The 22,068-nt window shown below is 47.3% G+C and overlaps 1 protein-coding gene and 1 pseudogene across 9 annotated transcripts in view; one reads left to right on the forward strand and one right to left on the reverse strand.

The window, feature by feature from the left end:
- The window catches only part of MGAT1 (alpha-1,3-mannosyl-glycoprotein 2-beta-N-acetylglucosaminyltransferase), a 76,676-nt gene extending 71,813 nt beyond the window's left edge, over nucleotides 1-4,863 (forward strand). For all 8 annotated transcript variants that reach the window (XM_081230686.1, XM_081230689.1, XM_081230688.1 and 5 more), the window contains one exon: nucleotides 2,316-4,863. In XM_081230686.1, the coding sequence (XP_081086812.1) occupies nucleotides 2,441-3,784 (1,344 nt within the window). In that variant the 5' untranslated portion in view covers nucleotides 2,316-2,440 and the 3' untranslated portion in view covers nucleotides 3,785-4,863. The remainder of the gene's footprint in view (nucleotides 1-2,315) is intronic.
- A 12,236-nt stretch (nucleotides 4,864-17,099) lies between these two features.
- LOC308615325 (inner centromere protein-like) lies at nucleotides 17,100-19,759 on the reverse strand (annotated as a pseudogene). Its single transcript has one exon. The product of its transcript is annotated as an inner centromere protein-like (transcript).
- Nucleotides 19,760-22,068: the final 2,309 nt, after the last annotated feature.

Genomic DNA, 22,068 nt, shown 5'->3' on the forward strand with positions numbered 1-22,068 from the left:
CACAACAGTGAGAGGCCCATGTAACGCAAAAAAAAAAAAAAAAAAAAAAAAAAAGAAAACATAGGGGAAAATCTTTGTGACTTTGGCAAAGGTTTCTTAGATACAACGCCAAAAGCATGATTCATAAAAGAAAAAACCCTGATCATTGGACATCATCAAAATCAAGAACTTCTGTTCTTCAACTGACTCTGTTACGAGAATAGGACAAGTGTTTGAATTTTTGCCAGTCTGATGGGTGGAGAAATGTTATCTTAGTATAGTTTTAATTAGAATTTTTCTTATCATGAGTAAAATTAAATACCTTTTCATATGTCTAAGGACCATTTGAATATTTTTGTGTGTGAGTTGCCCTAGTCTTATAGACGAGAGTTTTGGCCTTTTTTCCCCTCAGTTTTTAAGAAGTTCTTTGTCTGTTAGGGTATTGGTTTATTATTTGTGATGTATGTTGCAAATATTCTCTCCCAGTTTGTTATTTGTCTTTTGACTTGGCTTATGGTGTTTTTAGCCATGCAAAAAGTGTTTTATTTATTACTGCATCTGCATTTTAAGTCACACTTAGAAAGCCTTTCCCTATACTAAGGTTATAGAGGAATTGACATATATTTTCTTTTAGCACTTGTATGGTTTTATTTTTCTACTTAGATGTCTAGTCCACTTGGAATTTATTCTTGTGTACGGATCTTATTTTTTTTCCCCAAGTAGCTATATAATTGTTGTAACACTATTAATAAGACCATTTTTTGTGCCAGTAATTCTAAATATCCCCTTTATCATACACTAGATTTCTGCGTGTAGTTGGGTGTATTTCTGGAGTTTAAATTCTATTCCTTTGGATGATCTGTTTGTTTACATACCAACACCACATACTTTTAATTATAGAGGCTTTGTAATGTTTAGTATGTTAATATCTGTTAGGGCTAGTCCCTCTTCACTGCTCGTTGGTTTTCATCATTTTCCTAGATGTTCTGTTACGAACTTTTGTCTAGCTCTATAAAAAAATATTTTTATTGAGACTTTTGGTGATGCTGAGATGTCCTAACCAAGAACAAGGGATATTTAAGTCTTATTTTGTGTCTTTTTGGGAATTATAGGTTCATGTAGGGTTTTGAATATTTCTTGTTAATTCCTAAATAGTTTTTATCATTTTCATGGCTATTATAAATAGGGTTTTCTCATTTGTTGTTTTTTAAATGAATTATTATTTGTGGATATGAAGGCTATTGATTTTTGCATGTTAATTTTTATATACCACTACCTTGCTCAATTCTTTGATTGTTTAGGTTGGATTTATCATTGATTCTCTTAGAGTTTTCCAGGCATATTCTCATAGCATCAGTACATTGAGATACTTTTGCTTCTTTCCCACTTCTTCTGCCTATAATTGTGTTCTGCAGTCCAGTTGCATTGGCTGATCCCTCCAGCAGAATGTTAAATAGTCGTGTAGATCTGGGGTGGCTTGGCTTTGCTCCTGACCTTTGTGAGAATGCCTCTGGTGCTTCCTTATTAGGTTAGGTGCTGGCTTTAGCCCTGAGGTGTGATATTAGAGTTTTAAAATCAGTAATCTTTGGGCAGTTTGATTTGAGGCATGGGAGGCTGATGGTCTAACCCCCACCTCTCCTAAGCTCTGGACAGAAGATGGTAAACAAAATCTGTCAGGTAGGGAAGGGGGAAGTGGGATTCCTTTGCTTCCTCTCTTCCACCAACATCACTCTCTACACCCCTCCACCCCCAAAAAAACCACGTTGCTTTTCAGAGGACTCATGAGCTCATTTTGTAGTGCAGGAACATGCTCTCCTAATCCTATTCTTCCACACAGATTGACCCTCCAGATTAGGGAACAGGCAGCTATCTTTTTTTTTTTTTAAGAAGATGTTGGGAGTAGGAGTTTATTAATTAATTAATTTATTTTTGCTGTGTTGGGTCTTCGTTTCTGTGCGAGGGCTTTCTCTAGTTGCGGCGAGCGGGGGCCACTCTTCATCGCGGTGCGCGGGCCTCTCACTATCGCGGCCTCTCTTGTTGCGGAGCTCAGGCTCCAGACGCGCAGGCTCAGCAGCTGTGGCTCACGGGCCTAGTTGCTCCGTGGCATGTGTGATCCTCCCAGACCAGGGCTCGAACCCGTGTCCCCTGCATCAGCAGGCGGACTCTCAACCACTGCGCCACCAGGGAAGACCAGGCAGCTATCTTTTAAGACAGCTTTGGAGTTAGCCTCCTGGCCTTCCTTGTCCTGCACTTTTTCATCTGTTTCTGTGCCCCATTCTTCCACTCCAGGGCAGTCCCATGCCTTGTGATGATGGTTGTTTTTCTCCTCTCCTCAGGTGCATGGCTGCTTCCTAATCCTGGAGCCCAGAGGAAACATCCCTAGAACTGTGGGAGTGTGAGCCAGGCAAGCCAAGGGCAGCCTTGAGCCCCACCCTTGCCCGCCTCCCCCGTGGGGGCCAGGATGCTGAAGAAGCAGTCTGCAGGGCTTGTGCTGTGGGGCGCCATCCTCTTTGTGGCCTGGAACGCCCTGTTGCTCCTCTTCTTTTGGACGCGCCCGGCACCTAGCAGGCTGCCCTCAGACAGTGCTCTCGATGACGACCCCGCCAGCCTCACCCGTGAGGTGATCCGCCTGGCCCAGGACGCTGAGGTCGAGTTGGAGCGGCAGCGGGGGCTGTTGCAGCAGATCAGGGAGCATCATGCTAGGTGGAGCCAGCGGTGGAGGGTGCCCACCGTGGCCCCACCTGTCCTTCCGCGCGTGCCTGTGACCTCTCCGCCAGCTGTGATCCCCATCCTGGTCATCGCCTGTGACCGCAGCACTGTCCGGCGCTGCCTGGACAAGCTGCTGCATTATCGGCCTTCGGCCGAGCACTTCCCCGTCATCGTCAGCCAGGACTGTGGGCATGAGGAGACAGCCCAGGTCATCGCCTCCTACGGCAGCGCCATCACGCACATCCGGCAGCCTGACCTGAGCAACATCGCAGTGCCACCCGACCACCGAAAGTTCCAGGGCTACTACAAGATTGCTCGGCACTACCACTGGGCGCTGGGCCAGGTCTTTCACAAGTTTAAGTTCCCAGCGGCTGTGGTGGTGGAGGATGATCTGGAGGTGGCTCCAGACTTCTTCGAGTACTTCCAGGCCACGTACCCGCTGCTGAGGGCCGACCCCTCCCTCTGGTGTGTGTCTGCCTGGAATGACAACGGCAAGGAGCAGATGGTGGACTCAGGCAAGCCTGAGCTGCTCTACCGCACAGACTTTTTCCCTGGCCTGGGCTGGCTGCTGTTGGCCGAGCTCTGGGCTGAGCTGGAGCCCAAGTGGCCCAAGGCCTTCTGGGACGACTGGATGCGCCGGCCAGAGCAGCGGCAGGGCCGGGCCTGTGTGCGGCCTGAAATCTCCAGAACGATGACCTTTGGCCGCAAAGGTGTGAGCCATGGGCAGTTCTTTGACCAGCACCTCAAGTTTATCAAGCTGAACCAGCACTTCGTGCCCTTCACCCAGCTGGATCTGTCCTACCTGCGACAGGAGGCCTACGACAGGGATTTCCTTGCACGTGTCTACGGTGCTCCCCTGCTGCAGGTGGAGAAAGTGAGGACCAGTGAGCGGAGTGAGCTGGGGGAGGTGCGGGTGCAGTACACGAGCAGGGACAGCTTCAAAGCCTTCGCCAAGGCCCTGGGAGTCATGGATGACCTCAAGTCTGGTGTCCCCAGGGCCGGTTACCAGGGCATCGTCAGCTTCCTGTTCCGGGGCCGCCGTGTCCACCTGGCCCCACCCCAGACCTGGGACGGCTATGATCCTAGCTGGAATTAGCAGCACCTGCCTGTCCCTCCTGGGGCCCCTCCTGGCCATATCATGGCCTAAGATGGGACCGCAGTCCCTGGGCTGCATCATCCTCTCTGTGTTTCTCTCTTGGGTCCATTTATCTTGTTTTTTTTTTCTTCTTCTTTTTTTGAGTGGCATTCAAGTGCACAGATGATAAGGTGAGGGTTATTCTCCCGTTCTCAAGGGGGTCAAATCGGGAATCTTTCTGGGGTATGTTGGGGGAGTTATTAAGCAGGAAACCACTGTGTGGTAGAGAGAGACTTGGGCTTGTTGGGGGCCACAAAATCCACGTTCCAGGTTTTCTCCTAGGACATCTGTGGAGAGGTTGGCAACTTTAGTTCTCTTGATCAGGCCTCTTTTCCCTGTCCTGGCTATCCTAACCAGAGTATGAGCCCTCCTCCTGTACCTGTCCCCCACCATCTCCACCTTCCCCCAACTGGAGCAAGGTGGGGGGCTGGATTATGTGAGAAGGAGATGTATTTGTGGCCAAAATGAGACTAACCAAAGGGGTCTCATCGTCATCAGGGTCTGGGCAGAGCTGTTAGGTTGTCAGGGTTTACTCCCTCCTGCCTGTATTTCTCTTCTTCCCCCTCTCCTTTATCCCTGACTGCCTCTCAGCTCTTCTTTCCCTGCAGCCTAGCAGGTCGTGATCCTAAGATGAAACGGTGAAGGGGAAAAGCAGAACCTCTCCTCAGCTCACCCGCTGGGGTGGGGGGAAAAGCCTTGGGTGCTGGGGCGCCCCTCCCTCATCCTTCCTCCAAGAAACAGACTGCCCCCATCCCGTCCTTTCTGAAAACCAGTCCTTTCCCCTTCGCTCTGGGACGGTTCACGCTAGCCCGGTCCGTGGCTTCCGGAGGCCCTCTCAGTGTGAGGTACAGCAGCCAAGACCATTCAGCCCAGCCTCCTTCCCTCCTCCCCCAAGCATCCCCTTCCCGTGTGCACAGGTTAGGACGCAGATGGCGGGTTGGAGAGCAACGTGTGTGTTTTTCTTGCCTGACCTCAGTTCATGGAAGAAAGTTGAAGCTACAGAATTATTTTAAAAAATAAAGCCTGAATTGTCTGAAAAACTGTGTGTGTTTGTGTGTCCTGGTAAAGGAGTTGGGGGTGGAAAAGGGAGGAGAAAGGTGGAGGAAGCAAGGAAGAGAATGAGGACTAAAGGAGGGGGCTGCACAGGCGAGAGGAAGTAGGTCAGTTGGAGGAAGGAAAGCAGATGACGGGAAGATAGGAGAAAAGGCAGAGGAGAGCTAAGGAGGGGCCTAGGCGGGAAAGAAAGGCCAGGCTTGGAGGTGGAGAGGGCCCAAGGCTCCACTCCCCCCGTGCTCATCTTCTCTAGAGGTGGGCTGTGGGGCCCTCGAGCCCTGGTCTGAGAGAGAATGCTGGCAGTCCCTCCTGAAACGGGCACCTTGGGTGGGATGCCCTCCGCTGGCCCAGGCAGCATTCGCTAGGCATCCTCCAGCACCTTCCAGGACGCAGAGCTGACAACTGGATCAACACTGGCAGTAGCACTAACAGTGTGAGGATGCCTTTTACACTGCCACCCAAGACACCCACACATAGATGGCAAACTTTGCCTGAAACTATCCTGCGAGTTTCTATTTTCCACTTTTTTTTTTTTTTTAATGCTGCTTGTGACCTACCAACTTGATTTCATCAGTGGATTTGAAAACCCTGGGCTAGGTGACTTTGTTGACAGAAACCATCCTCGAGCTTCCCACCAGATGGATGAGTTGTGGAGAAGGGGGTGTCACCAGGTCACTGAGGGAGCAACTCTGGCCTCCCTTCTGGGCTAAGGGAGCCAGGGTCAGACATTCATATTAACCTTTCAGATTGTTGTAGAGCTAGTTTTGTCTTCCCACGTGCTTTTAGCTGGATGTTTAAACCCTGTTTGGGGGTAGAGAGATGATCATTATCCGCCATTTGCAAGGCTCTCCGTCTGGACACAATTGGGCCATGTGTGCTTTGGCTGCCAGAATCCATGTTCTTAGCACTAAATTAACAGTTGCTTACCAAGTGCATTGTTCTGAGCGCTCCACAAATTAAAATGAACTCCTTTAATCCTCAAAGAGATCATGGGTAGTTAAGTACTGCTCCGTTTTACAGGTGAGAAGCAAACAGGGCACAGAGAGGGTCCTTTGCCCGAGGCCACACACCTGGTTGGGGTGGAACCAGGATTTGAATGGAACCCTTGTTAATCACTACTTAAATCAGGACCCTTCCCTTTGTCTCCTTTACATCCTTTCCTCCAAGGCCGTCTGCTCTCCCTTCCTTGTACTCTGGTCTCCCCTCCCACAGGCTCCAGGTTGGTGGGTGGGCCTGGGCTCCCAGGCCAAACAGCAGGTGGGGTGGGAGGGCAGCCCTCCCAGGGAGATTGTAGAGGAGGAGACCCTCAGAAGATTCAGGCTGGTTTCTCAGGTTTGTCCTCAAGTGAGGAGCACTTTCAGGAGTCTCTGTGTCCTGTTTCTCTTCCTTTTGATGCGGGTCCCCAGAGAGGCCACATTCACTATGCCAAGGCATCCTCAGGTGTGATGCATATGTGCATGGCTGCCAACCCTCATAGAGCATGATCCTCCTGTGGATAACAAAGCAAGCGGACATACCAAATGGAAAAACATGGTATCATTAAATCCTTCAGGAATTGTGCTAACCTTGACTTTGGAGATTAAAGATAATACCAAAGAGCTCACCCAGCTCAACACAGCTCCCTGGCCAGGTGGGCCCGATCTCGGGAGAGGGCAGTGAGTGGTGGCTTAAAGCAGGGTCTTAGTCCCCTGCCCAGGAATTGAACCTGGGTAACCTGGGTGAAAAACCAGGAATCCTAACTGCTAGACCACCAGGGGCTAGAGACTAAAAGCAAAGTTCCCCTGGCTCTTGCCCCATTTGAAAAATGAATTTCTCAATGAGGCAAAAACTGTAAAAGAACAGGTACAAAGTTTATTATCAGAGATAGAGCATAATGTGGGAGAGTACACAGAGAAACTGTTGATTTATTTAAGACAGAAGCAAGGCAGAAATATACACCAGGAGAGGAAGGGTGTAGGTGTCCTCCCTGGTGGGAAGGAGCACAGTAAAAAGGCAGTTAAATCATTTATATAGGGCAGTTTTTCCCGGTCTTTGTTTACCTTTGTCCAATTATCTTGTTTCTTTTCTCACACCTGACCTGCCCTAGGACCCTCCCCATATGCGTGCACAACATTTTGCCAAGATGGATTCCAGCATGGAGGCCTGTGGGAGTTTTGGCATCACCTATTGTGGGGCGGCACCCCCTCCTTTTTGACCCCCTAGGAGCCTTTCTGCGCATGTGTAGTCAGGGAGGTCTCCTTGGCCTCAGGAGTGGTCCTCTTATCTCTTTACTCCAGCAGAGCTCAGCTCCTGCCATTAACTTTGGCCTTGGAGTTTCTAGGGGAAAAAAGCTCCAATTTTACTCCACTTGACAAATACCAGCTGTCCAGCCCAGGGGCCCATCTACCTCCTACCTCAGGCCCTCACTGAAACGTTGGTGACCGACTGGCCAGGTGCTTGCAGGTTGCAAGTTCCCGTGGGCGGAGGGTTTGTCGGCGTCTCAGCTGCCCACAGGAGGCCTCACAGGGACCTGGTGTGTTTGTGGGCCCAGAAACGGCTTGGGCCATCCCACCACTCCTGCACCTTGGCCCTGGCCCTTTAGCCTCTGCCAGGGACCCAAAGCCCTTCCTCCTCCACTTCCTGCCATTCTCTCCAACCACTGCTGTTTCTGCCTTCCCTCCACTGCACAAGTCTCTCGGCCTAGGTCCTCTTCTCTTATCTGGGTCATTCAGGTGGGATTTTATTTGTGGGCTGAGTCATCCTGGTGTGGACAGTTGTGTTGGATAGAGTCTCTGGCCAGGGTCCCCCTGAGCCTTGGGTTGATCCCCTGGGGTTTGTTCAAAACCGGACCAGGGCTGGGGGTCGCACCTGGGGGCGTGGTAGGGGGCCAGGTGTAGGGCTGATGGCGGAGTTGAGGATGGGGATTGGGACTGGTGGAGGTGGGGTGGGGGGAAGGGGAGCTTGGGGGCGCGTGTGCTGAGTTTAGATTGTCGATACAACAACCTTTTAAAGTGAAAGTTATCATTTCCTTTTTTCTTGTTACAAAAGCGAAATACATTCATTTCAGAAATCAGAAAGCAGATAATAAAACATTCACACGTACATACCCCACCCCCAGTCCCGTCTCTGTTTACTCCTATCAGGCATCTTTCTCCTATATGTAGATAAATAGGTAAATCATCTATAAAAGCCATAAATTTACATAAATATTTATTTAGCTTTATGTAAGTTAAACATTTACATATAACCATGTCAAATATTCACCTTCACCATAATTTTAATCATTTACCCTCTTCCTTAAATATCTTTAACAAACACTTGGGACTTCAGGCTACCTGAAAGGATTTCCTTAGAGATCAGGGGTTTGCCTACAGCCCAGTCGGGGCCTTGAATCTCTGTCTGTTCTCCCACACACCCTCCACCTACGAGCAGAGGTCAGGGCCCTTGCTGGTATGGGGACAGACACCACATCTCCTGTCTTGAGGCACAGAATCTTGCTTGACTGCTTTCCAGTGCTTCTGCATTTTCTCACTTCTCTGATTAAATTTGCTCTTTGGAACTCAGGGAAGGCCTAGAAAACTAAAGCTTTTTCACAACAAGAGTGGGGGTGGTGGAGATCTGTCCCCAGAAAGGCCCCACGGGGTCCTGCTCTGTTTCACAGGGATCTGTGTGTTCCTTCCAGGAGATGCACTTGTATTAAAAGCAGCAGACTTTTACCTTATAGGGTATCGAGTCTGGTAGCCAAAACACAGAAACGCAACACGATGGGGGCCTAAATAAGATGTTTTATTTCTCATTGACTCAGAAGTCCAGGTGGGTGGTATTTTGAGGCTGCTATAGCAGATTCACACCCACCAAGAACTCAGTCTTCCGTTTCTTTGTCCTACCATCTTCAACACATGGTTCCCAGCACCCAGTCAAAGATGGTGCCCTGGCTCCAGTCAGATAGGAAGAAAAGAGAAGGGGAGGGCAAGCCTTTCTTTTTAGAATGAAACCTAGAATTTGTGCATATCTCCTTCCCTCATCTCCCAGTCACCAGAACTTGGTCTAGTCCCCCCATTTGCGGGGGAGACAGGGAAATGGAGAGGCAGCCACGTGTTCAGTTAAAACTTCTCTTACCATGGTTGTACTAGCCACTTTGGCCTACACGAAACCATGCAGTGGGCAGGAGTGAGGCCCCAGGTCATAAAAGGGGAGCTGGGTTCTGCCTCGTTTGCTGGACTGCACAAATTCTGAGCCTTGAGCTGTGTGGAGCTGCCTTGTAAGAAGTCCAATGACCCTGAGACTGCATTGCTGGAGAGGCCACAGACCTGTGAGTCAGCCACATTGCATATCCAGCCCGGGGCGGGGTGGGTGGGTGCGGGTCCTTGGACGTCTGCTGCCCTGCTGACATCTACCTGAAACTGCATGGGACACCCCAAGTGACAACTGCCCAGCCAAACACTTCCTGAATTTATGACCCACAAATAGGGAGCAAAATAAAACAGTTGTTTTATGATGCCAAGTTTTGGGGTAGTTTGTTAAGGGACAGTGGTACCTGGTGGCCTTAGGTACTATGTTCTGTCACTGAAATGTAAGATTTTATGTAACCAAAAGGGAATGTTTAAACAAATATTTTGAGAATAAGAATTTTTAAACATTTACTCATCAATTCCTAGGGGTGAGGATATTGCTATCTAGGAGGCTGGCTCTATTTTTTAGGTAGAAGTGGTCCTTGAATTAATAGATGTGAATATCTTTTATTTCCTCCCCAAGGTTTTTTTTTTTTCAAATTTATATTCAAAATATTCCCCAAGTTTTTATTATGAAAATTTTCAAGCCCATAGAGAAGTTGAAAGACTAGTACCAAGAAGACTCATATCACTTCCATTGAGATGATATGACAATTAATATTTTGTAATATGGCAAATATATATAACTTTCTATACCATTTGACAGAAAATTGCAGAATAAATCTTATTTTCACATAATTTTGCTGATCTCATAAGTAGTGTATATTTGCATTGTATAACTCTTGTAAGATGTAGAAAAATAAAAAGAAAACAAAGTTCATCCATAACCCTACTGTCCAGATTAACTGCCTTGAAGCAAGTTTTTAATTTGCATTTGGTCTTCATTGGGCAGGGGCGCCCTCTGCTGACAGTAGTGTGAATTGTCAGGGAGTGGAATTTTCATTTACATAGTCTCCTGGGGATTTTGGTTGCATTGGTTCCTCAGATTTATGAATAAATCAAGAAACCTGAGTTTCTGAAACTGCAGACCTGAGCCCCATAGCCACCTACCTGGGGATTTCATCAAAGTCTTGGGCGAGGCCTCACCTGAAACAGCTAGTCTGACCTACCATTCCTTGTTCTGTTTCTCCCTTTTATTGTACAAAAGAGATGGACATCCAGCCCCAATCCACACCCAGGCAGTTCTACATCCGGTTACACGGCACACACATGTGGTTCCAACACCTCTCTCCCCAAACTGAACTGACTGTTTTTTCCTAGATTCTTTTTTTTCCCTTCCTTTGATTCATCTTCCCTATCCCCTTTTCTCCAACCACATCTTGTCTTCTTTATACTTCCCACTTTCTAGGGCCTCTGGTGTAAATTCACTTCACGTTTGTTCTTTTTTCTATCAACTTCTGCCTTACTGAAAATGAGCAAATTCACGTATTCACATTTATACAACAAGGCCTCTATAAGATTTATAAAAAGAATATTCTCCTTCTCTCCTTTCCTATTCTTCCCTCCCTCCCTCCCCACAGGAAGTCACACTTTCCCTGGAAGTAGCATTCTGCCTGTTGCTTCAGGAGTTCCAAATAGCCATCGCAGTGAGCTCACACTGAATTACCTTGTTGTCTGCCTCCATTCCACGCTAGACAGGAACTGAAGTGATTTTAAAGACACAGTGAATGAATAAAGTAATTAAACATTTTCAAGGTTGATTGTCATACCCCTTCTATCAGGAAAAATTCAAGGAAAATAGTTCTGGCTTTGTGGTAAGAGTGTGGGGAGAGGAGTGAAGGAGGTAATGAGCTTTTGAACATTCCAAACACTGGAAGCATCAATGTAGAGTGGGCTGACATGCAATGAAGAGATGGGACCGGGTCACTCTCAGCTTTTTTGGCCAACAGTCTTGTCTTGCTGCCTCACTTTGCCTTATGTCACACAGCTCTTTCTCAAGGGGCTCCAGAGCCTCATACTATGGAACGTGAAACAGTCTCAAACCCTCTGCTTGTTTGGCACATGGCGATCCATGATGTGACATCTAGAGGAGATGCATCTCTCTCAGTGCTCTCCATTTAAGCTGACCTGGACCTGCTCTCATCTTACCTCCACTAGCAGGTGGGAAGCCTTCTTAAATACCTGACCTCTGCCACTGCTCACAATGTCAGACCCAGTTTTCAGTGGGTACCAGACAACTGCCCTGCCCCAGGCCACACAGAGTTCTTTGAGCTACAAACGTGTGGAAATAGACAAGCTCCACCTAGACAGGTCTCCGACCCCCATTCTTGTTTTTCAAAACACCTTCCTTCCTGGTCTACTCCGATGTTCGGCAAAGTCACATAGACAGGGAATACTTTTTTTTTTAATTGAAGTATAGTCGATTTACAGTATTATGCTAGTTTTAGGTGTACAATATAGTTATTTGATATTTATGTAGATTATACTCCACTTGAAGTTGTTATAAAATATTGGCTATAGTCTCCGTGCAACATATTATATTGTATCTTATTTATTTTATACCTTGTATTTTGTACCTCTTAATCCCCTACCCCATATTGCCTCTCCCTCTACCCCTTTTCCTACTGGTAACCACTAGTTTATTCTCTGTATTTGTGAGTCTGTTTCTGTTTTATTACATTCATTTGTTTGTTTTTAGATTCCACAGATATGTGAAAACATGTACTATTTGTCTTTCTCTGACTTACTTCACTCAGCATAAAACTCTCCAGATCCATCCATGTTGTTACAACTGGCAAAATGTCATTCTTTTTATGGCTGAGTAATATTCCATTTTATATCTATCTATACCTATGTCTATAACAAGGTATATAATTATATGTATAACTAGATATATAATTATATGTGTGTGTATATATAGATAGATAGATAGATAGATAACTATATATATATATATATATCACATCTTCTTTATTCACTCAACCATTGATGGACACTTAGGTTGCTTCCAAATCTTGGCAATTGTAAATAATGCTGCTATGAACATTGGAGTGCATGTATCCTTTTGAATTATGCCTTTTGTTTTCTTCAGATATATACCCGTGATGGAATAGCTGGATTTTTAGTTTCTTGAGGAACCTCTACACTGTTTTCCGTAGTGGCTGTGTTAATTTACATAACCTCCAACAGTGTATTAGGGTTCTCTTTTCTCCACATCCTGCCAACGCTTGCTATTTTTGGTCTTTTGATGATAGCTGCTCTGACAGGTATTAAGTGATATCTCATTGTGCTTTTGATTTGCTATTTCCTGATGGTTAGTATGTTGAGCATCTTTTCGTATGCCTGTTGGCCATCTGTATGTCTTCTTTGGAAAAATGTCTATTCAGGTATTCTGCCCATTTTTTTTTCACTTTGATCTCTCAGATTCCTTTTTTTTTTTTTTTTTTTTTTTTTGCGTTACGTGGGCTGCTCACTGCTGTGGCCTCTCCCGTTGCGGAGCACAGGCTCCGGACACGCAGGCTCAGCGGCCATGGCTCACGGGCCCAGACGCTCCGCGGCATGTGGGATCTTCCTGGACCAGGGCACGAACCCGTGTCCCCTGCATCGGCAGGCGGACTCTCAACCACTGCGCCACCAGGGAAGCCCTCAGATTCCTTTTTTCTTTTCTTTTTTTTTTCTTTTTTTGCGGTACGCGGGCCTCTCACTGTTGTGGCCTCTCCCGCCACGGAGCACAGGCTCCGGATGCGCAGGCTCAGCAGCCATGGCTCACAGGCCCAGCTGCTCCGCGGCATGTGGGATCTTCCCGGACTGGGGCACGAACCCGTGTCCCCTGCATCAGCAGGCGGACTCTCAACCACTGTGCCACCAGGGAAGCCCCAGATTCCTTTTTTTAATTAAAAAAAATTTGAGGTATAGTTGATTTACAATGTCGTGTTAGTTTCAGGTGTACAGCAAAGTGATTCAGTTATATACACACATATATCTATATACATATATATTATTTTTCAGATTCTTTTCCCTTATAGGTTATTACAAAATATTGAGTATAGTTCCTTGTGCTATACAGTAGGTCCTTGTTGGTTATCTATTTTACATATAGTAGTGTATATGTGTTAATACCAACCTCCTAATTTATTCTTCTCTGCCTTTCCCCTTTGGTAGCCATAACTTTGTTTTCTGTGTCTGTGAGTCTATTTCTGTTTTGTACATAAGTTCATTTATTTGATTCCACATATAAACAATACCACAACTTCACTTAGTATGATAATCTCTAGGTCCATCCATGTTGCTGCAAATGGCATTATTTCATTCTTTTTATGGCTGAGTAATATTCCATTGTATATATATACCATATCTTTTCTTTTCTTTTTTAAAATTATTTATTTATTTATGGCTGTGTTGGGTCTTCGTTTCTGTGCGAGGGCTTTCTCTAGTTGCGGCAAGTGGGGGCCACTCCTCATTGCGGTGCGCGGGTCTCTCACTATCGCGGCTTCTCTCGTTGCGGAGCACAGGCTCCAGACGCGCAGGCTCAGTAATTGTGGCTCATGGGGCCAGCCGCTCCCGGCATGTGGGATCCTCCCAGACCAGGGCTCGAACCCGTGTTCCCTGCATTGGCAGGCAGACTCCCAACCACTGCGCCACCAGGGAAGCCCTCTTTTTTTTTTTTTAGAAGGACAATACCATTTATAACAGCTCCAAGAAAATAAATACTTAGCTATAAATCTAACAAAACTTATATAGGATCTGCATGCTGAAACTACAGAATGCTGATAAAAGAAACCAAAGATGTAAATAAATTAAGAGATATATCATGTTTATGGATTAGTAGACTCACTATCATAACATGCGAATTCTCCCCAAACTTATATAGATTTAATGCTAATTTCAATCAAAATCCCAGCAGTGTTTTTGTATAGATAAGCAGATTCTAAAATTTATACAGAAAGGCAAAATTGATAGAAAAGCCAAAATAATTTTGAAAAGAATAAAGTTGGAGAAATCACACTACCAGATTTTTTTTTTTTTTTTGGCGGTACGCGGGCGTCTCACTGTTGTGGCCTCTCCCGCTGCAGAGCACAGGCTCTGGACGTGCAGGCTCAGCGGCCATGGCTCACGGGCCCAGCCGCTCCGTGGCACGTGGGATCCTCCCGGACCGGGGCACGAACCCGTGTCCCCTGCATCAGCAGGCGGACCCTCAACCACTGCGCCACCAGGGAAGCCTCACTACCAGATTTTTAAGACTTATACAAGCTACAGTAATCTTGGCCATGTGGTATTGGTAAAAAGGAGAGACCCATAGATCAATGAAAGAGAATACAAAGTCTGGAAATAGACCCATACAAATATGGCTGATTGACTCTTGACAAAGATACAAAAGAAATTCAGTGAAAAAGAATAGTCTTTTAAACAAATGGCTCTAGAACAACTGGACATCCATCTATATGCTCCCCAAAACAAAAAACATAAACCTCACATTTTAAAAAAAATTAACTCGAAACAGATCATAAGCCTAAATGTAACATATAAATCTATAAAATATTTAGAAGAAAATATAGGAGAAAATCTTTGAGAACTGGGGCTAGACAAAGATTTCTTAGACATGAAGCCAAAAAAAGTACAATCCATAAAAGGAAAAAAAGTTGATAAATTGGATTTCATCAAAATTAAAATGTTTGCTCTGTGAAAAATACGGTTAAGTGAATGAAAAGACAAGTTGCAGACTAGGAGAAAATACTGCAAAGTACGTATCTGACAACAGATTTGTATCCATAATACATAGAGATTCTAAACACAACAGTAAGAAAACTAACGACTCAATTTAAAAATGAACAAATGAGGGACTTCCCTGGTGGTCCACTGGTTAAGACTCTGTGCTTCCACTGCAGGAGGCACAGGTTTGATACCTGGTCCCCTGGTTGGGGAACTAAAATCTCACATGCCATGTGACATGGCAAAAAAAAAAAAAAATCACAAGGCACATGAAGAAAGAGGGAATCATGGCCCAATAAAAAAGGAATGAAAAAAAGAAAAAGAACAAACACTTTGCCAAAGGAGATACACAGATGGCAAGTAAGCACATGAGCAGATGTTCACCATCACCAGCTATTAAGGAAATGCAAATTAAAACCACGATGAGAATTCACTACGTGTCTATTAGAATGGCTAAAATAAGAAGCACTGACAATATCAAGTACTAGTGAAGATGCAGCACAACCTGTAAATACCTTTTTGCTGAATAACAATTTTTTTCTCAAACACACTATAAAAATACACACTATATAAATATGTTTTTATAAGAGGTAATATTTTGACATTGACATTGTGGTTTCAGGCAAAGACACACTCACCAGTTGACTCAACACAACAGTTTCTCATCAGAGAACATATGGAACAAATTTTAATTCGCACCATATTTGAATGAACTGTAAAATGATTTTCTTTGCTGGTGGAATCTTCTAGATTTCAGCCGGTTGTGTGCATTCACTCTTTACTCATTTTAAAAAGCTCTCTTATTTTTTTTAATAAATTTATTTATTTTATTTATTTATTTTTGGCTGTGTTGGGTCTTCGTTGCTGTGTGCGGGCTTTCTCTAGTTGTGGCAAGCAGGGGCTACTCTTCGTTGCGGTGCGCGGGCTTCTCATTGCAGTGGTTTCTCTTGTTGCGGAGCACGGGCTCTAGGCACACGGGCTTCAGTAGTTGTGGCACGTGGGCTCAGTAGTTGTGGCTCGCGGGCTCTAGAGCGCAGGCTCAGTAGTGGCGCATGGGCTTAGTTGCTCCGCGGCATGTGGGATCTTCCCGGACCAGGGCTCGAACCCGTATACCCTGCATCGGCAGGCAGGCGGATTCTTAACCACTGCGCCACCAGGGAAGCCCAAAAGCTCTCTTATTTTCAGCCTTGATTTTGTCCTAAAGCAGGGTCAGCAAACATTTTCTATAAAGGTTCATAGTAAATATTCTCAGCTTTGCGAACTATAAGTCCTCTGTTGTAACTACTTAACTCTGCCCTCAGCAGAGTAGTTGGAGACAACAGGAATTCATTTCTACTGGGTGGGTTCCAATGAAACTTTACAAAAATGGACTGCGACTTGATTTGGCCCATAGGCCCAAATTCACCAACCCCCATTCCAGGGGCTGGAGTAGGAGATGATGAAGCTGTGGCACGTTTAGAACATGGTTGGCAGTGATGGGGCAGGGCCAGCTTCCATGAACACTAAGCATTAAATTAGCAGCTGCCTGGATTTGTTGGAGAAACATCTCAACTACTTGCACGTACTGGTCCTGAGGGAGTTTCAAGAGATGTTCCCTTCCTAACCCAGATCTCCTGCTTCAGCAGCACGTCCACGTTCTTAAGTCCTTTCACCATCCGTGCAGCAAGGGTGGGTGGAGCCTGAGGCGTGGAGGGGCTCAGGGCCTCTCTTAAGTTGCAGAGCTGTGTCAAGAGCCCAATTCTCCTGACCTCAACTCCAGGTCTTACCACCGAATGAGGCCCCCTTTACCGGCAGGGCGCTCCCCAGCAAAACAGGAAGTATTGTCACCTGCCCCAACATAAAAGTAACTGAAGTGTTTCTCAGGGTTGTCCAGGGCTGGCATCAGAATCACCCACTCCATCAGCATCTCTGGGGGTGGGACTCAGGTGACCTTGACACACACCCCAGGAGAATAAGCAGTTCCTATTCCTCTAGCCCATCCAGCGGCCCGAGACGGGGGCCAGGGTCCAGGGCTTTCTGCAGAGAAGCCCAGTCTTCATGATACTCACAGCAGGCCTGAAGGAATAGACTTTATTACTCTAGCTCTCAAACACTAGAGGCTAAAATTCAGCTGAACTCTAACAATCTATTTACAGAGTGCTGTCAGCAGACCTGGCAAGGCTGGGCCTGGGTCTTCCCCGAACACCCAACAAGCTCAGCCTCCCAACAGGCCCGAGCCGCCTTCCCCCTGTAGCACACAGAGGACGTTTATATACACTTGACCGAACCCTCAGCGACAGGATACCAGGCAGGATGGCACCAGAGACACAGACATATAGACACAGATGAAGGCTGAGACTGCCGAGCAGGCCCAAGGGCCTGGCTCAGTGCTTCTTCAGGCTGTAGGCCAGGCTGCCAGGGACCCTGGTGCCCTGCAGGGGCGGCGCGTTCCACACGGCAGAGCTGGTGCGCTTATGGTAGCGGGGCTTGCTCTTCTTGAAGATGTCCTCCAAGTCCAGTGGGAGAATGGTTCCGAAGAGCTGCAGGAGGTTCCGGGGGTGGTAGTACTGCTGGATGATGGCTAAGCTGGGTGCCTCTGGCCCAGTTGGGGATGGGCTTCCGGGGATGGGCCTCGTCATCGGGGGAGTCATCGCTGTTCAGATCCATCCCGTAGTTATCTGGGCTGATCTTGGTGGGGGGCGGAGGGTTGCCCTGTGGAGTCATTTGATGCGAGGTCCAAGCTGGAGACTGCACGTCCACGGTCACGTTCAGGCTTTTGCTGGCCACCGCGGCCTCCTTGGCTTTTCTCCTGCTCCTGCTGCAGCCGCTGCTCAGCCAGGCGCTGCTGTTCTTCCTTTTTCTTCTTCTCCTCCAACTCCCTCTGCAGCCGCTCCTTCTGGAGCCGCAGAGCCTCCACCCTCTCCTGCAGCTCCCTCTGGGCCTGGAGCCGCTCCCGCCCGCGCCGCCGCTCCCGCCCCCGCCGCCGCTCCCGCCCCCGCCGCCGCTCCCGCTCCTCCTCCTTCCTCTTCTGCAGCAACTCCTGGGGGCGCCTCCCCTCCTCCTCCTGCTGTAGCCACCTGAGCCTCCGCGCCTCCTCCTCCTCCATCTTCTTGGCCTTCTCCTCGGCCAGACGCTCCTCCTTGGCCTTCTCCGTCTTCTCGTTGATTTGAGCAAACTTCCGCTCCATCTGCTCCTTCTTCTCCTGCTTCATCCGCTCCACCCGTTCCCGGGGCCTGCAGCGCCTTAGGGAGCCGCTCCTCACGCTTCAGCTTCACCTCTCCAGCCGCCGCCGCTTGTCCTCCTCCACCTTCTGCCCGCGGAGCTGCTCGGCCTCCTCCTAACGCCGCAGGTTCTCCAGGCTCTGCCGCTCCTCCTTGGGGTCCACGCGCAGGGGAGCGTTGCGCTTTAATGAAGGATTTCATGATGCTGCTGTTGGGGGTCGAGGTTGGGGTCGTGAGCAGCTCGTTCCTCTGCACGGTCTACAGGAGGGGCCGGAGGGCCCGCACCACCTTGCTGGCGGGACAGGGCGGGGAAGGGGTCTTGCTGCTGGGGGGCTGCAGCTCCTCATCCTCCAGCTGCTGCTCCTCGTCCAGCTCACTCACTGCCTGCTTGTAGCTGCGCTTCCTCCTGACACTCGGAGGCGGCTCCTTGGGGCCATCTGCTTGGTCAGTCTCGGCCTCCTGCCGCCCTTCAGAGGGCGTTCCCCGGCCGCCAGCTGCAGGCTGCGAGCCGGGCATGCTAATGGAGATCTTGGTGGCACTGCGGAGCCGCAAGGCACTGCCATTGCTCTTGGGGACCTCCGGCTCGGCCGTCTCCTCCGGCTCAGCTTCCTTGCTGGGCTCCTCCGCCTTGGGGCTCGCTTTCTGGGGCACCTCGACATGCAGGAGCCTCTCCAGGTAACTGTGGCAGATGATGCGGGCGGAGGCGGCCGGCTTTTTGGTGGCCTTCCTGGCAATCCTTCTGCTTGATCTTCGGACGGTGCTCTTCTCTTTGGAAACCAGGGAGTAATTCTGAGCCAGCGAGACCTGGGGACCCGGGGAGGACGGGGCGATCAGGCTGCGCCGCACCGACCCGCGGCCCCGTGGGCGTGGAGAAGTTATCCGGCAGGATGGGAGCCAGCACCCGCTCCCGCCACGGGGAGGCCGGAGAGCTGGGCAAGTCCTGCGGGCCTGGGGAGGTCGCGGCAATTCTGCGCTTGGAGGCGGACCTTTCTGCCCCGCCCCCTCGGCCCTTGGGGTCCTGGGGTGTAGTTATCAGGGAGCTCACGGGGACAGACTCCAGTCTCCCGGCCTCTGTCTTCTGGGGTGTTGAGTCCTCCGAGGTCAAGGTGATCTGGGAGGCCGAAGCCGTGGCCGGAGACGGGGTGGGGGACGGAGCCTGGGCAGACTGGAGCTGGCTGAGGTGCTGCTCAGCGCTCCGGCGCTTGCTGATGCCAGTCTCCACCATGGGTACCAACTGGCACTGGGCCAGGCTCTCCTTGGGCTTCTTGGTCAGCACCGTGGGAGACTCAGGGGTGGGCGAAGGGGCGGCTGCCGCGGAGGTCGCTGCAGCTGCGGCCGCAGCACGGGTCACCCGCCGCAGGACGGAGCCGTTCTTCCCCACCACTGTGGCCAGCTTGTCCTTGTTACGGAGGTGCCGGGAGCTCTGACGGCTGCTCCGCGTCTTTCTGTGGGACAACCTTCTCCGGATGGGGTCTCTCTTTTCATCCTGAACATAAGAAATCCATCTCTTTTTCCGTCGGTTCTTCTGAGAAGGTGTTTTGGGCATCAGCTCGGGCTCTTTGCTGAATTCTCTGGTGAACGTGCGCTCGGCCTCCTCCTCGATCTCCTCCAGCCACACTATGTCCTTATTGTCCACGTTGTAGACAAGCTCCATGAGCTTCTGGTCACAGAGCTCCAGCAAGTGAATGGGCCCTGGGGCTGTCGTCCCCATGATGGCTCTGTTCGACTGCACCGTGTCTCCTAAGTGCTGCTCTGATACAAGTCCGGTGCCCTTCCCAGCACAGATCTCAGCCCACCCGAGTTCCACCGCTCCCGGCCTCCAAAGCTCGCGGCTGCAAGGAAACAACCTACCATATCTTCTTTATCCATTCATCTGTCGATGGACATTTAGGTTGCTTCCTTGTCCGGGCTATTGTAAATAGTGCTACAATGAACGTTGGGGTGCATGTGTCTTTTCGAATTATGGTTTCTCCAGATATATGCCCAGGAGTGGGATAGCTGGATCATAAGCTAGCTCTATTTTTAGCTTTTTAAAGGAACCTCCATACCGTTCTCCATAGTGGCTGTACAAATTTACATTTCCACCAACATTGTAGGAGGATTCCTTTTCCTCCACACCCTCTCCAGCATTTATTATTTGTAGACTTTTTTTTTTTTTTTTTTTTTTTTGCGGTACGCAGGCCTCTCACTGTTGTGGCCTCTCCCGTTGCGGAGCACAGGCTCTGGACGCACAGGCTCAGCAGCCATGGGTCACGGGCCCAGCTGCTCCGCAGCATGTGGGATCCTCCCGGACCGGGGCACAAACCCGTGTCCCCTGCATCGGCAGGTGGACTCTCAACCACTGCGCCACCAGGGAAGCCCTGCCCATTTTTTGATTGGGTTGTTTGTTTCTTTGATACAGAGTTGTATGAGCTTTTTGTATATATTGGATATTAACCCATTATTGGACATATCATTTGCAAATATTATCTCACATTCAGAAGGTTGTCTTTTTGTTTTGTCTATGGTTTCCGTCACTGTACAAAAGTTTTTAAGTTTAATTTCGTCCCATTTGTTTATTTTTGCTTTTGTTTCCCTTGCCTGAGAAGACAGATCCCCCAAAATATTGCTAAGACTTATGTCATAGAGTGTACTGCCTATGTTTTCTTCTAGGAGTTTTATGGTTTCTGGTCTTACATTTTCAGGTCTTTAATCTATTTTGAGTTTTTTTTTTAAATACAGTTTGAAAAAATGTTCTAATTTTATTTTTTTACATGTAGCTGTCCAGTTTTCCCAACACCGCATATTGAAGAGACTCTCTTTTTCCCCATTGTATATTTTTGCCTCCTTTGTCGTAGATTAATTGACCATAGGTGCATGGGTTAATTTCTGAGCTTTCTATTCTGTTCCATTAATCTATGTGTCTCTTTTTGTGCCAGTACTCTTTTGACTACTATAGCTTTACAGTATAGTATAAAGTCAGGGAGCATGATACCTCTAACTTTGTTCATTTTTTGCAAGATTGCTTTAGCTATTTGGGGTCTATTGTGATTCCGTATAAATTTTAGGATTATTTGTTATAGTTCTGTGGAAAATGTTATGGTTATTTTGATAGGGATTGCACTAAATTCTTAGATTGCTTTGAGGAGTATGGATGTTTTAACAATATTAATTCTTTCAGTTCATGAACAAGGGATATCTTTCCATTTCTTTGTATTATCTCCAGTTTCCTTCATCAGCATTTTATAGTTTTCAGAGTATAGATCTTTCACCTCCTTGGTTCAGTTTATTCTTTGGTATTTCATTCTTTTTGTGAATGGGATTGTTTCCTTGCTTCCTTTTTCTGATAGTTCATTATTAGTGTATAGAAAAGCAATAGATTTATATATATTAATCTTGTCTCCTGCAACTGTACTGAATTCATTTATTAGTTCTAATAATGTTTTGATGCAGACTTTAGGGTTTTCTATATAAAGTATCATGTAATCTATAAATAGTGACAGTTATACTTCTTTCCTTCCAATGTGTATGCCTTTTATTTCTTTTTTTTTTTTTTTGGTCTGATTGCAACATTAAATAGAAATGGTGAGAATGGGCATCCTTGTCTTGTTCCTGATTTTAGAAGAAAAGCTTTAGCTTTTCACCATTGAATATGATATTATCTATAGGTTTGTCATAAATGGCCTTTATTATGTTGAGATATGTTCCCTCTATAGCAACTTTGTTGAGAGTTTTTATCATGAATGGATGTTAAATTTGGCAGATACTTTTCCTACATCTATTGAGACGATCATGTGATTCTTATCCTTTCTTTTGTTAATGTGGTGTACTGCATTGATTGATTTGGGAATATTGAATAAATCTCATTTGATCATAGCATATGATTGAATTTACTTTGCTAGTGTTTTGTTGAGGAATTTTGCATCTATAAACATCAGATATATTGGCCTGTAATATTCCTTTTTTTTCATGTCTTTGTCTGGTTTTGGTATCAGGGTAATGATGACCTCACAGAATGAAGTTGGTATTTCATGGAAACAGAAATGACAAGAAAGCAGCGTTAGCAATACTAATATAAGACAAAATAGACTTTAAAACAAAGTCTATAATGAAAGACAAAGAAGGACATTATGTAATGATAATAAGATCAATA

This window comes from Mesoplodon bidens (assembly GCF_964165515.1).
Source record: "Mesoplodon bidens genome assembly, chromosome: 4".
Lineage (NCBI taxonomy): Eukaryota > Metazoa > Chordata > Mammalia > Artiodactyla > Ziphiidae > Mesoplodon > Mesoplodon bidens.